This window comes from Giraffa tippelskirchi, chromosome 2 (assembly GCF_054371585.1).
Source record: "Giraffa tippelskirchi isolate mGirTip1 chromosome 2, T2T-mGirTip1v1.2.pri, whole genome shotgun sequence".
Taxonomy (NCBI): Eukaryota; Metazoa; Chordata; class Mammalia; order Artiodactyla; family Giraffidae; genus Giraffa; species Giraffa tippelskirchi.
In genome coordinates this window covers 53,833,180-53,849,512 of record NC_137276.1, presented here as the reverse complement: position 1 = coordinate 53,849,512, position 16,333 = coordinate 53,833,180, and the positions used below count along the sequence as shown (strand labels likewise).

The window sequence follows — 16,333 nt, the reverse complement described above, 5'->3', positions numbered from 1 at the left end:
AGAAGTGGGTAGCCTGGTGGACTGGATAAAACCTACTGTAGTCTGTGTACCTGAGAAGAAAGACTATGTTTCTTCCATAAATGCCAAGTGGAACATCGTAGATGATGGGGCTGTGCCCTCTATAGCAAGCCATGCTGGATTGACTTTATGATGATTGGATTATTTTTCTACTGAATATGCCCCATAGTCAGGTCATGTCAACTCTTGTGATTAAGAGGACTCCTTTTACATGGGCACCTCATGAAACCATACTGTTGTAAAACCAAGCAGCTGTCTGAGAAACCTTATTAGATTTGCTGTCTCAGTTTCCCTTATCGATATTAAAAGTAAAAAAAAAGTCATTGCCAAGAAAAAGGAGGAAAACAGAAGAGGAGAGCCAAGGGATTTGTCCCATTAGGGATTGATGTTTATGAGAAGTGTGAATATATGGGACATTGATGAGGTTAAGACAAAGTTGTTAATGCAGCACTGTTGAACACTGAGTGTCCCAATAGGACCCAGTGCTGGTTCTACAACTCTAAAGGGACCTCAGAAACACCATTCTATTTATCTCAGTTTGAAGGAATTTTAAAAGCTGACAAAGATGAAAATGAAGATTCTGACCTGGAATCACCTGGAACAATGAACTGGTAGATTAGTCAAAATGCAGATAGATGGACCAAAGGGACAGGGTCCCTTGGCTCTTTACCCTCTGGGGAAGAGTGAGTGGGTGAAAGAGTCACCAGCTGTAGAAGAGACTTTTCTGTACTCCTTGACACGGACGTGCATGTACTTTGGTATCAAAACATATTGATGAACAAGCCCTAAACTGGGGCCCCTTTTAGATTGAGAGAAAATAGTAATGCTTGGGTTGATGGATTAAGGTGAAAGTTCCAAGTGAAAGTTTAAGCTGGTTTTATGTAAAGTAATTGGTCCTCTTAGCTGAATGTTTTATGGAAAAGGATATTATGCCCTTGGTAGTATTGTGAAGCCAAAAGTTTGGTAAAATCTTAATAGAGGCTACTGTTAGGAATGCATAGTTGATGGTCCTGTGAAGGTCTGAGAGTAATAATTCCACCACCAAAAATACAATTCTTAAAAACAGCTTGAGGATTTTTATCTATTTGAAATAGTTTCTGAATGGTTATTCCATGAACTTGATACACAAATTAGATTTGTGTATATTATTTTACTTTTGATTTTTAGGGATTCATTTAAGTATTATTTGCAATAGTAGAATATTGAAAACAGCATAAACCCCCAAATAACATTCATAATACATAAGAATAGCATATTATAGAGGCTAAGTAGGGGAAAGAGTATGAAAATATAGATATTTGTTTCAAAATTTTAAAATTTAATTTTTTAATTAAAAACAATTTATTTATAAAATAAAAATTTAATTGTAATTTATTTAATTTTAAATAAGTAATTTATTAATTATTTAATTTTGGTAATTTTAGTTAAATTAATCTATTTTAAATCAATAAACCTTAATTATGAATAATTTAAGTATTTTAATTTACGATCAACAGTTTATTTATTGTTTAATTTTTAGACAAAGTAAGCAAATATGAATATATTTGCCACCCTTCAACTTCTAAGCATATACATTATGCTTTTGCTATTACAATTAGTTCTTTAATAAATAGCCTTATCTTTTTGTATTTTGGGGATATATATAGAATTGTGATACTGTATTAAAGGTTAAATGTACAAGCAATTTTCTTAGATATTTGAATAATATTTTTAAATTTTCAAAAGCTGTTTTGTATTTTTGAATGAAATTTCATTCAACATAAAATTAACCATTTAAATGGATTTAGAAAAGGCAGAGGAACCAGAGATCAAATTGCCAACATCCGTTGGATCATCGAAAAAAGCAAGAGAGTTCCAGAAAAACATCTGTTTCTGCTTTATTGACTACAACAAAGCCTTTGACTCTGTGGATCACAACAAACTGTGGAAAATTCTTGAAGAGATGGGAATACCAGACCATCTCACCTGCCTCCTGAGAAATCTGTATGCTGATCAAGAAGCAACAGTTAGAACTGGACATGGAACAACAGACTGGTTCCAAATCGGGAAAGGAGTACGTCAAGGCTACATATTGTCACCCTGCTTATTTAACTTATATGCAGAGTATATCATGCAAAATGCCGGGCTGGATGAAGCACAAGCTGGAATCAAGATTGCTGGGAGACATATCAATAACCTCATATATGCAGATGACACCACCTTTATGGCAGAAAGTGAAGAAGAACTAAAGAGCCTCTTGATGAAAGGGAAAGAAAAGAGTGAAAAAGTTGGCTTAAAGCTCAACGTTCAGAAAACCAAGATCATGGCATCTGGTCCCATCACTTCATGGCAAATACATTGGGAAACAATGGAAAACAGTGAGAAACTTTATTTTTGAGGGCTCTAAAATCACTGCAGATGGTGACTGCAGCCATGAAATTAAAAGACGTTTGTTTCTTGGAAGAAAAGCTATGACCAGCCTAGACAGCATATTAAAAAGCAAAGACATTACTTTGACAACAAAGGTCTTTCTAGTCAAAGCTATGGTTTTTCCAGTGGTCATGTATGAATGTGAGAGTTGGACTATAAAGAAAGCTGAGCACCAAAGAACTGATGCTTTTGAATTGAGGTGTTGGAGAAGACAATTGAGAGTCTTCTGGACTGCAAAGAGATCCAGCCAGTCCATCCTAAAGGAAATCAGTCCTGAATATTCATTGGAAGGAGTGATGCTGAAGCTGAAACTCCAATACTTTGGCCACCTGATGGGAAGAACTGACTCATTGGAAAAGACCCTGATGCTGGGAAAGATTGAAGGCAGGAGGAGAAGGGGATGACAGAGGATGAGATGGTTGGATGGCATCACTGACTCGATGGACTTGAGTTTGAGAAAGCTCCGGGAGTTGGTGATGGACAGAGAAGCCTGGTGTGCTGCAGTCCACGGGGTTGCAAAGGGTTGACACGACTGAGCGAGTGAACTAAACTGAAAGTGAACATTTCAGTGGCAGTTAGTGTGTTTGCAATATTGTGTAACCACTACCTCTCTTTAGTTCCAAAACACTTCATCAGCCCTCAGTAAACTTTGTACTCATTTATTAAGTAGTTACTCCCCATTCTTCCCTCCCCAGCCTCTGAGAACCATCAATCTGCTTTTGTATGAATTTACCTATTTTGGATATTTCATAAATGGAATCATACAGCATGTGACCTTTTGTGCCCAGATGTTTTACTTACCATAATGTTTTTGAGGTTCTTCTATATTTTTGTAGCATGTATTAACAGTCCGTTCCTTTTTAAAGTTGAATAATATTCCATCATGTGTACGTGCCATTCATCCATTCATGGACATAGTACATGTGGGCTGTTTCTGCTATTTCGTTGTGAATAATGCTCCTATGAGCATGCATGTATGTTTGTTAGCTTAAGTATCTGCTTCAAATTTTTGAGGTATATGTATCTTTGAGTGAGATTGCTAGACTGTGTAGTAATTCTGTGTTTAAGTTTTTGAGGAGCTGCTGAACTGTGTGTTTTAATTTTTTTTAACTATAGCTGAATCATTTTACATTCTCACCGGTAAAGTATAAGTCTTCTAGTTTTTCTACATACTTGTTGGCACTTGCTTACTGTTTTTTTTTTTTTATTATAGTCAACCTACTGGATATTAAGTGGCATTCCATTGTGGTTTTGATTTATTTACAATTCCTAAATAAATAATTATGTTGAACATCTTTTCGTGTGCTTATTGGATATTTGTATATCCTTTTCAGTTAAAATGTTTAAGTCCTTTGCTCATTTAAAAAACTGGGTTATTTGTGGCTTTATATATCCTGGATACTAGACTCTTAATTTGATATGATTTGCAAGTATTTTCTTTCATCTTATAGGTTGTCTTTTCACTTTATTGATAATGTCCTTTGATGCACAAAAGGTTTTTTTTTCTTCACAAAAGTTTGTAATTTTGATGAATCCAATTTATTTTTTCTTTTATTGCTTCCACTTTTGATATTGTACCTAAGAATTTATTGCCCAGTGCAAAGTCATGAAGATTCAGGTTCTTTCGTGCTACCACACACATTTTATAATTATTTGTTCTAGTTCTATGAAAAATGGTGTTAGTATTTTGATAGTGATTGCATTCAGTCTGTAGATTGCCTTGGGTAGTATGATTATTTTAACAATATTAATTCTTCCAGTCCATGAACACATATATCTCTCCATTTGTCTGTATCATCTTCAGTTTCTTCACTGTCTTAGAGTTTTCAGAGTAAAAATCATATTCCTATATATTTTATTCTTTTTGATGCAATTATAAATGAGATTGTTTTCTTAATTTCTCTTTTTGATAGTTTGCTGTTAGTGTACAGAAATGTAACAGATTTCTGTATATTAATTTTATATCCTGACACTTCAATGAATTCATTTATTCTCAGTTTTTTGGTGGTGTCCTTAGAATTTTCTATATATAGTATCATGTCATCTATAAACAGTGACAGTTCTACTTTTTACTTTCCAATTTGATTTCCATTTATTACTTCTTTTCCTTGTCTGATTGCTGTGTCTTGGACTTCTAATACTATGTTGAATAAAAGTGGCAAGTGTGTGCATCTTTGTCTTGTTCCTGATCTCAGAGAAAATGCTTTCAACTTTTCACTACTGAGTATGATATAAGCTTTAGGCTTATCATATATAGTTTTTATTATGTTGAGGTATGTTCTCTCTATACCCACTTTCTGGAGAGTTTTTAATTGTAAATGGGTGTTGAATTTTGTTAAAAGCTTTTTCTGCATCTATTGAGGTGACCATATGGTTTTTATTCATCAATTTGTTAATGTATTATATCACATTGATTGATTTGCATATATTAAGCCATCTTTGCATCTCTGGGATAAATCCCACTTGATCAAAGTGTATAATCCTTTTAATGTGTTGTTGAATTTGGTTTGCTAGTGTTTTGTTGAGGATTTTTTTCTTGTATTGCTATAAATTTCCTTTCTAGAGCTGTTTTTGCTACATCTCATAGATATTGGAACATTGTGTTTCCATTTTTATTTGTCTCCAGTTTTTTTTTTTCCTTTGATTTCTTCTGTGACCCAGTGCTTGTTCAGTAGTATATTCTTTAACTTCCATGTGTTGTATCTTTCTCAGTTTTTTTTTTCTTTCTTGTAGTTGATTTCTAGTGTCATAGCATTATGATGGGAAAAAATGCTTTATGTGATTTCAATTTTCTTAAATTTGTTGATACTAGTTTTGTGGCCTATGATATGATCTAACCTGGAGAATGTTTTATGTGCACTGGAAAGGAATGTGTATCTTGCTCTTTTGAATAGCATGTCCTGTAGATAGTTATTAAGTTCAGAGACTCAAATGCATTCTTTAAAGCCAGTGTTTCCTTACTAATTTTCTATCTGGATGATCTGTCTGTTGATGCACATGGGATTTTAAAGTCCTCTACTATTACTGTATTACTGTCAGTTTCTCCTTTTGTGTTTGTTAATAATTGTTTCCAGTATTTAGAAGTTTTTCACTTCAACTGTTATACTTTCACCTCCAGAATTTTTATTTTTCATTCCTTTATGTTCTATATCTTCACTGATATCCTGTACTGAGATTTGAGCATATTTAAGATGGTTGATTTAAAGCCTTTGTCTATTAAGTTCAGTGCTTGCACTTCCTCAGGGATCATTTTTGTTAATTTTTTTTTTTCTTTCTGTGATAGATGCTGCTTTCTTTGCATGTCTCTAAAAAGGTTTTTGTTGAAAACTAATCATTTTAAATATTTTTATTTAGCAACACTGGAAATCATATCCTTTGTCTTTCTTAGGGTTTGTTTTTGTTACATTTTTGTAGGCTATAGTATAGTGTTTATTTTAGTGACTTTTCTAAAATAGAGAAGAGAGTGTGAATTTCCTCTCTTCTTGTCATGGGTGGTCTATGAAGTGTCTGTTACTTTATGTTTATTGAGTGTTTTATGCAGAGATTTCCTTGAATACCAAATGGCAAATAAAAAGAAAGAAAAAGAGAGAGAGGTAGAGTGAGAATAAGAGAAAGGGATTAAGGGAAAGAAGAAGAGAAGGAGGCAGAGAAAGAAAAAGAATTAAAAGGAAAGTGAATTAAAAGACCTTACAGTCAAATTGAAAAAAAAAAATCCTCCCAGTGACTCTGTCTGCACATTGGCTCAGTGTTGGGACAGTCCTTCAATACTTAGCCTGACCATTTACAGTTCTACCTTCACCTTCATTTGCTCCTTTTTTCTGTGCTAGAGATCAGCCAGAGGTGAAAGCTCTGGGTTTTCTTAGGTCTTTACTAAGAATACATTCTGCCCTGGGCATTTTTTGTAGCTTTCGAAATTCACAACATACATGGCACTTTTGAATTACTTAATTTCCCAAAGAAATTCTCTCCCCAGCCTTTTTTTCTTAGTCTTTTAGTATTCTATGTCTCAACTATAATCTTTTGTCCCAGGGTGATGTGGATTATTTATTTGACTTACAATGTTCTTGACTAGTGCTCACGGCTTTTCTGCCTGAGTGAATTCCAAGTTGGGCAAAGCAATGATAAGCACTTTGTATTAGTCATTCAGGTAGCCTCAGACAGGGTAGAGCAGACAGATACAATATTTCATGAATAAAGTTGCCACCGTGCCCTTTGGAACCAGTAGCAGGATCCCACACTAGAAACAAGGCCTGCTTTTTAAGTCTGCAGTCAAGCTGGGGAGGAGCATATGGGAAAGGCCAGTCTCAATAGTGATTGGAGTGCAAATCATTACAGCAGTTCTGGGAAATGGTTTAGCTGCTGCTGCTGCTAAGTTGCTTCAGTCGTGTCCGACTCTGTGTGACCCCATAGACTGCAGCCCACCAGGCTCCACCATCCCTGGGATTCTCTAGGCAAGAACACTGGAATGGGTTGCTATTTCCTATCCAATGCATGAAAGTGAAAAGTGAAAGTGAAGTCGCTCAGTCGTGTCTGACTCTTTAGCGACCCCATGGACTGCAGCCTACCAGGCTCCTCCGTCCATGGGATTTTCCAGGCAAGAGTACTGGAGTGGGGTGCCATTGCCTTCTCCAAATGGTTTAGCAGTTCCTTATAAAGTTAAACATAGCCTCACTATATCACCCAACAATCCTACTCACCTGAGTATTTACGCTAGAGAAATGAAAGCTTGTGTTCACACAGAAACCCGTACGTGAATGTTCATAGTAGCTTTACTTATAATAACTGAAAAGTTGAAAAACCAAAACATCCTTCAGTGAATTAATGGATATACAAACTGGTATGTTCATGCAGTGGAATACTTAGTTTTGTTTAGTTGCTAAGTTATGTCCAACTCTTTGTGACCTCATGGACTATAGCCTGCCAGGCTCCTCTGTCCATGGAATTTCCCAGGTGAGAATACTGGAGTGGGTTGTCATTTCCTCCTCCAAGGGATCTTCCTGACCCAGGGATTGAACCCGTGTCTCCTGCATCTCCAACATTGGCAGGCAGATTCTTTACCACTGAGCCACCCTACTCATCAGTAAAAAAGTAACGAGTTATTGATATATTCAATCAATTTAGATTAATCATAAAGGCATTCTGCTGAGTGAAATAAGCTAGCTCCAAAAAGGTTACATACTGTGATTCCATTTATATGATATCCTTAAAAGACAAAACTGTAGTGATGGAGAACAGATCACTGCTAGGGGTGATGGGTGGAAGAGGGTGTAATTATAGCTGGATAGTACAAGGAAGTTTCTTTGGGTGAAGAGATTATGTGTCTTGATTACATTTGTATTTACACAAACTTATATGTGTTTTAAAATTCATAAACTATATACCAAAAGAAAAAATTAATTTTACTGCATGGTGATTAATAGGAACTGGTGATGGTGTCCTTGGTTTGTCAGAATCCTTTAGGCTTTCTCCAATTTGTTAGTGAAGGAGAAATTCATAGAAGGAAGCCCAGGCCCACCATCTGCCAGTTCACTCTTCTTGAATGGAAAAGCATCCTCAGAGACCAGGGAAGTTCTTTGCACTTCTGCTAATATGTGTTCAGTCAGGGCTTTAATTCCAGTGGGGCTTGTGGGAAGCCTCTGGAAGCCAGAGAGTATACAAATTTAGCTTTTCATTATCATACTCTTAGCTGATGGTCGTGCTAGATGGTCTCCCAACTAAAACAGGTGTATGTGGATGTTGGCTCCCAACAAATGCAAGTTTGCCAGTGAGAGAAAGAGCCTGCCATCACAAACATGGGACAGAAACTCTTTCTGATGTTAAGCAGTCTCCATGCTTATATAGCTTCCTTTCTTCCTATAATAATGCATTTCCTGGGATGTACAGATGACAGATTCCCAAACCAGTGAAGAAAAATTACAATAGAATTTTTTCCTTATCTCTCTGCTTGAATCCTTTCTGAAAGGTGTAATAATATCTCTGATACAACTCTTCTCAAAATCTGATATTGGAGAAGTGGAGACCTTCTATAAAAATGATTATGGGAAAGACTGTCTAAGACAGATCTTAGAATCCTGTCTTCTCAGTCAGCATTGTCTCTCTTGTCAGACTCATTATGTAATAACTTTCAGTTGTCATTTATGTGAGTGACTCCCACACCTCAAATATTGTGCTCAGCTCCACTCCCCTGTATATTTAGTTGTCTGGTGGACATCTCTTCTTGAAGATGCAGCAGGTGTGTCAAAATTGTCAGGTTCTAATAGTGTATATTAATTTTTTATCTCTTATCAGATCCTTTTCTAATACTTTATTTCAGTGAATGAAAGTCACCCATCTGTTTCTAAATCTAGGAACCAAGGAGTCATTCATGTCTCTCTTTTTTACTTCATAGTGAACTTTGGTCCTTTAGATCCTGTCTCTTCTGTATGTCTTATAATTGTTTATTCTTTCATTGTCACTGACATTGATTACCATCAGGCTGTGTCATATGTTACATGGATTCTGCAGTGTTGTCTTAGTTCCAGTTACTATAACAAAATACTATAGACTGAGTGGCTCAAGCAGACAGACAATTATTTCTTACAGTTTTGGAACCTGGAAATTCTAGTTGAAGGTGTTGGCAGATTCAGTTCCTAGTGAAGGTCTCTTCACCTTTTAACAGAATCCTCACATGGTGTGGAGACAAAGAGTATGCTCCTGTCTCTTTCACTTCCTCTAAGTGCTGCACTCAATATGTCAGCAAATCTGGAAAACTCCGCATTGGCCACAGGACTGGAAAAGGTCAGTTTTTATTCCATTCCCAAAGAAAGGCAATGCCAAAGAATGTTCAAACTACCGCACAATTGCACTCATCTCGCATGCTAGCAATGTAATGCTCAAAATTCTCCAAGCCAGACTTCAACAGTACATGAACTGTGAACTTTCATATGTTCAAGCTGGATTTAGAAAAGGCAAAATTGCCAACATCCGTTGATCATTGAAAAAGCAAGAGAGTTCCAGAAAAACATCTACTTTTACTTTATTGACTACGCCAAAGCCTTTAACTGTGTGGATCACAACAAACTGGAAAATTCTTCAAGAGATAGGAATACCAGACCACCTGACCAGTCTCCTGAGAAATCTATATGCAGGTCAAGAAGCAACAGTTAGAACTGGACATGGAACAACAGACTGGTTCCAAATCAGGAAAGGAGGATGTCAAGGCTGGATATTGTCACCCTGCTTATTTAACTTGTATGCAGAGTATATCATGCGAAATGCCTGGCTGGATGAAGCACAAGCTGGAATCAAGATTGCTGGGAGAAATATCAATAACCTCAGACATGCGGATGACACCACCCTTATGGCAGAAAGTGAAGAAGAACTAAAGAGCCTCTTGATGAAAGTGAAAGAGGAGAGTGAAAAAGTTGGCCTAAAGCTCAACATTCAGAAAACAAAGTCATGGCATCCGGGCCCATCACTTCATGGGAAATAGATGGGGAAACAGTGGAAACTGTGGCTGACTTTATTTTTTTGGGTTCTAAAATCACTGCAGATGGTGATTGCAGCCATGAAATTAGAAGCCGCTTACTCCTTGGAAGGAAAGTTGTGACCAACCTAGACAGCATATTAAAAAGCAGAGGCATTGCTTCGTCAACAAAGGTCCGTCTAGTCAAAGCTATGGTTTTTCCAGTAGTCGTGTGGATATGAAAGTTGGACAGTGAAGAAAGCTGAGCGCCGAAGAATTGATGCTTTTGCACTGTGGTGTTGGAGAAGACTCCTGAGAGTCCCTTGGACTGCAAGGAAATCCAGCCAGTCAGTCTTAAAGGAAATCAGTCCTGAATACTCACTGGAAGTACTGATGCTGAAGCTGAAACTCCAGTACTTTGACCACCTGTTGCGAAGAACTGATTCTTTGGAAAAGACCCTGACGCTGGGAAAGATTGAAGGTGAGAGGAGAAGGGGACGACAGAGGATGAGGTGGTTGGATGGCATCACTGATGCGATGGACATGAGTTTGAGTAGGCTCTGGGAGTTGGTGATGGACAGGGAAGCCTGGTGTGCTGCAGTCCATGGGGTCACAAAGAGTTGGACACAACTGAGCGACTGAACTGAAGGACACTAATCCCATTATCGGGTCCCCACCATCATGACTTTGTCTAAACCTATTGATAATTATCTCCCAAAGGCCCTATTTCCAAATATCCTCATATTGGGGGTCAGAACTTCAACATATGAATTTTGGGGGATGCACTCACAAACATCTAGTCCGTAACTAGTGTTAATGGTCTACTTGAAGTTATTTGAATAAAACAGGTCAGCAGACTGTGTGCTGTCTGCCAGATTTGACCAATCACCTGGTTTTACACAGCCTGAAAACTAAGAATGTTTTTTATACCTTCAGAGGTTACACTTTAAATGGTTGTATAAATACCTACATAATATACTTGAATCTGTCTGTAAGCTTGTAAAAGCTGAAACACTTACTTTTCATCTTTAAAAAATTCTTTTGCCAACATCTGAAATAATTATGTGTTTTGCTTCCTTGCCCTTGCTATATACAGTTATTGCAGAAGGTGGTCTCCTCTTCCATGTTCTAGAGGCCAAATTTGTTGTTCCTTAGGTTGTCTTGACTTGAATTTATTTTATGTTGCCTCTGATTTGCTAAAACTTACATCCATCTGATGAACCCTTGTGACACTTGTACAGTACCATACTATGAAGAACTGTCTATCTGAGGGAAGATGGGTAACCTTGGAGGGTTGTTGTGACTTTGTTAAATTAACATTTGTTAACTAGAGCCCTAAGGTGTTGGCTGGTGAACCCCAATTCAACAAAAGATCACATGGGAAATTGAAGTAGAAAAGTATATTGCTTACAGGTTCTCGAGGAAGGACATGGCATGCCTTGAGGAACCATACAAGGGCAGACAGAGTGACAGGAACCTGGTGCTTTTATTATTGGGGTCCATGGCTGGAGTGCTTTGAAGGTTCCATGGCTATGGCTGGATGGGTCAGTTCAAACCGAAAAGTGCAGGGTTTTCATAAGCTCTGTGGTGGTCTTATCTAAGGTTGCGTAAGGGGCAGTACCTGGGAGGCATGGGAGACCGTTGCTCAGAAGGGCTGCTGGAGAAGCCCTGTTAGGAACTTACATTTGCTTGTGACTCTGGCTGTTATCTGGGGATGAGCTCGGGGAAGGGGCCACTTTCAGTCCAAGACCCTGCAGGCTGCACAAAATGGATGCCACGGCAGCAATATAATGGAGTAGTTTAGCTAAACTCAACTAAGATAGTGATTGTCTTTTACCCAGGGTTGTGCGTTATGAATATTGGTTTTTATGTGTTGAATTCTTGAAGGTGTGTCTTGTGGTTGCCTCATGGAGGCGGGATCAACTCCCCTCCACCCAAGTTCGTTTCGGTGTGAGGAAAGATGGTGCTACGCATGTAGCAAGAGAATGTGGAAAGACTTACTCACACAGTGAGTCTTTCTGGGAACACTAGGGCAGACACCCAAACTAGTCCAGATTGGCTTGAGTGAAGAGGGAAGAAGCAGGTGGTTTTGGTTATTATTGTGGTTAGTGGATGGGCTGAACTGAGGATTCCCACATGGAGGCTAGATATGTGTGGTTTGAACTTCCCTGCTCTTGCCATAAGAGGTTGATTTTTTTCAGTGTGAAGTTTTGCTTATTATAAAAGCAGTATGTCCTTATTATGAAATAAAAAAAAGTATAAAAAGTCACAATCAAAAAGAATACAAAGAACATAAGCACATGTTGTCTCATGTAATGGAAAATAATAACAGTTCTTTGGTATATCACCATTTGGACATTTAAATGTGTTTTTCAGCATTAAAGATGAAGTCATATTGTACAGATGTAATTGCTTCCCCCCACCATTTTACAGAATGTCTTTCTATCTGTCTAGATAAATTTCTGAAGCATCATATATAATGATTTATTATTGATGAGTGTTAATGTGATTTTCTGTGCATTAGTTTCCTCATCTATAATATGGAGATTATATTAGTCACAAAATCAAAGTGAAGACTAAAATTAATACCTGTAAAGTGCTTAGAACCGTATCCTACAGGTAATGAACACTGTGTACGTTTTTAAAATGCAAATGAAAACCAGCTGGTGGGGGAGAAGACTAGGGAAAGGATGTTAAAATAGCTTACCCAAAGCAAACCGGTTGAATTTTTTTATTTATGTTTTTTTCATTTAAAGATTGTATCTTTAAAATCTTTTCTTAACCACACAAACATTGAGTAAAATCAAATTCTCATGTATCGATGTTCAGAAATAATGATCGTACTGAGCTAGGTTATAGCATTATTTTTTTTGCTTTTGTTGCCAGGATATTCTGAATAATCTTGAATCATGTGACCTTGAGGATGATGACCTTATGCTTGATGTGGATCTGCCTGAGGATACACCTCTTGAAAATGGTGAGTGGGGATAATATTGAACCTCCAGAGCTACTTGACTATACCCAGTTTGGTATTTATTATCTACAGACTTCCTAATCTCTATGGAAGTAGCCTTTTCAGACTGAGAATCCGTCTTAAGTGACATTAAATAGGTTCATTTGCACACCTGTTTGAATGTTTAAGACCTGACTTTGTAAGTCTTAGGTATATACTCTATGTGATCCGATAAAATTGTGTACCTGTATCATAAAGTAACTGGTAGATAATATTTGTCCTTTTATTCCCTTTATGCATACTCACTTTTTCTTCCCTTTGTCTCATTTGGATTTTAAGGAGAAATACAGAGAAAAAGAGATATCTTTTGTCTTATGAAACAGTAGTAAAGACCATTAAGTTAATAAATATTTAAAAAAAATCAAGATGGTGACCTGAATGAATCATTCTATTCTTTTTACACCCAAATTCAGTCTGTCTTCGTCTCTGGATCCCAGTAACTTCTGAAGTGGGGTTTAGATAATCTGTGTAAAAGAGGGGCCTGGATGCTGTTGCCTCCACTGATGTAGCATTTAGGATTTTGTGTCTTGAAGACTGGTTAAGAACCAGAGACTAACCTAGGACGCCCCTGGGGCAAAGATTGAAATGGGATCCTCCTGGGAAGAAGAATCTCAGAGAGCTGTGACTTCCTTGTCAGTCAGCACTTGCCAGGTTTCTTTGACTTTCTGGGGCAGAGGTGAACTAAAAAGGGTAGTAAAGTCCTTTTTATACCCAATGCTAGAAGAATACAAGGGTGTTTTTCAGAGAGGCTGGTTGGTTGTTCTAGTGCTTCACTGAGGTTCTAGGAGCCTCCTTGCTGCTTGCTTTTGTCATATTAGTCAGGCTTATTTTTTCTCCCTTACTGCCAGGATGCTGCATAATAATCACTCTCAGAATCTCAGTGGCTTTCAAAATAAACACTAATTTTTTGTTTTCTTGAATCTGTGGATTAGCTGGGACAGTTCAGGCTGTGGGACTGAATTTAGGTCTACTCATTGCTGCTTCATTTTGAAACCAGGACTCCTTGGAACAGATCGTGCTAATGGCAAATAGCAAGCAGGAGGACAACAGGGAGAGCAGAAATATGCATATAATATCTCTTAAAACTAATCACTTAGAACCAGTACACTGTTACTTCTACCCACATTCTGTTGGCTAAAGCAAGTTACATGGCCAAGCCTAAAAGCAGTGGGACTGGGAAGTGTACTTGGCTCACTGTGTGAATCTCTGTGGCAGAGGACATTGGATATGTAAGTCTGTTGAAGGACATTGTGGAGCTGAGACAGTATCTGTTCTTCCACAGGGACAGAGACTGTTGCATCTTTTTATGGTTCTGCTGTCACTTGGGATACTCTAGCAGTCAGTGCTGAGTTCTAGTCAACTGAAAAAGAAAGGTCACAGCCAATACCCAGGAAGAGGAACAGGGAAAATAGCAGAATGGGATTAGAGTGTCCCAAAGAGATAATAACAAGGGCATTTAGATTCCACTGCAGTGCAGTGCTTTCTGGAGCTTATAAAAGATTTCCCAGCAGAACAATCGATGACAGAAAGCATAGCCACTTTTGAAATCTAAATTAGTGTCCTGGAAGATCAAGTGGAAAAAATATTATAGAATACAGAGGAAAAGCATAAACCATTAACAATTATAGGGGAAAAGATAATGAGCCTTTGTGATCTAGAAGATTTAATGTGAAGATTTTAGGGCTGGTATTGAGGGTAGCTCAGCTGGTAAAGAATCCTCCTGCAACGCAGGAGACCCCAGTTCTCTTCCAGGGTTGGAAGATCCCCTGGAGAAGGGATAAGTTACCCACTCCAGTATTCTTGGGCTTTCCTGGTGGTTCAGACGGTAAAGAATATGCCTGTAGTGTGGGAGACCTGGGTTCGATCCCTGGGTTGGGAAGATCTCCTGGAGGAGGGCATGGCAACCCACTCCAGTATTCTTCCCTGGAGAATCCCCATGGACAGAGGAGCCTGGTGGGCTTCAGTCCATGGGGTCGCAAAGATTTGGACATGACTCAGCAACTAGGTGCGCACGCGCACACACACACACACACACACACACACACACAATGAGAAATGAGGATTAACCTCCATGAAATAAATTACATCCTTGATAATGGATTTTACTTTGACAGAGCTATAACAACTTCTCTATGGAAGCCTGAGCTAAATCAGGAAGCAGAGAGATGGTGTTGGTCTTAGAGCCTGCCTCATCTTTCAGTTCAGTTCAGTTCAGTCGTTCAGTCATACCCGACTCTTTGCAACCCCATGGACTGCAGCACGCCAGGCCTCCCTGTCCATTACCAACTCCCGGACACTCAAGCTCATGTCCATTGAGTCAGTCATGGCATCCAACCAACTCATCCTCTGTCTCCCCTTCTCCTCCCACCTTCAATCTTTCCCAGCATCAGAGTCTTTTCAAATGAATCAGTTCTTCGTAGCAGATGGCCAAAGTATTGGAGTTTCAGCTTCAACATCAGTCCTCCCAATGAATACTCGGGACTAATCTCCCTTAGGATGGACTGGTTGGATCTCCTTGGAGTCCAAGGGACTCTCAAGAGTCTTCTCCAACACCATAGATCAGAATCATCAATTCTTTGGCGCTCAGCTTTCTTTATAGTCCAGCTCTCACATCCATACATGACTACTGGAAAAACCATAGCCTTGACTAGATGGGCCTTTGTTGGCAAAGTAACGTCTCTGCTTTTTCATATGCTGTCTAGGTTGGTCATAACTTTTCTTTCAAGGAGCAAGCATCTTTTAATTTCATGGCTGCAGTCACCATCTGCAGTGATTTTGGAGCCCCAAAAAATAAAGTCTGCCACTGTTTCCCCATCTATTTGCCATGAAGTGATGGGACCAGATGCCATGATCTTAGTTTTCTGAATGTTGAGCTTTAAGCCAACGTTTTCACTCTCTTCTTTCACTTTCATCAAGAGGCTCTTTAGTTCTTCTTCACTTTCTGCCATAAGGGTGGTGTCATCTGCATATCTGAGGTTATTGATATTTCTCCCAGCAATCTTGATTCCAGCTTGTGCTTCCTCCAGCCTAGCGTTTCTCATGATGAACTCTGCATATAAGTTAAATAAGCAGGATGACAATATACAGCATCAAAGGTAAAACAGTATTTAGGTCTGGTATTACTGGGAAGGAGGGAATGACTATTCTCTTTATAGCTCTGAAGTCCCGAATGACTATACCCACTGCCTCTGAGGTTTTCTGTTGGGAGGATAGGAATGTTACAAGGAATAGTACATAATTTAAAGAGTCTTCTAATATATTTTGACTGTCTTGAGCTTCTGGTTTTTGAAGGTCTTTTGCAAATTTGAATAGAGTTTGGGATAGATCACTCTGGATTTGATGGGTTCAGCCCCACTAATTCTGCCAATATCAGTGGTATTTTTGTCAATAAGAAGACTGGCACCTTGTTGAGAACTTCAGTTTGGGTTTGATTTGGACACAAGCTTGCT

At 38.3% G+C, this 16,333-nt stretch overlaps 1 protein-coding gene across 30 annotated transcripts in view; it reads left to right on the top strand.

Annotated features, from left to right (window-relative positions):
• Positions 1-16,333, top strand: part of CCSER2 (coiled-coil serine rich protein 2) — a 163,767-nt gene that overhangs the window by 56,923 nt on the left and 90,511 nt on the right. For 25 of the 30 annotated variants that reach the window (XR_014075052.1, XR_014075053.1, XR_014075062.1 and 22 more), the window contains one exon: positions 12,758-12,848. Coding sequence is in view for 25 of the 30 variants with exons in the window: in XM_081563271.1 (XP_081419397.1) it covers positions 12,758-12,848 (91 nt within the window). In the remaining 5 variants the exon portion in view is untranslated. Of the gene's footprint in view, positions 1-7,349; positions 7,516-12,757; positions 12,849-16,333 lie in introns of those variants that run through there. The other 5 variants (XM_081563312.1, XM_081563409.1, XM_081563356.1 and 2 more) reach the window with 2 other exon arrangements.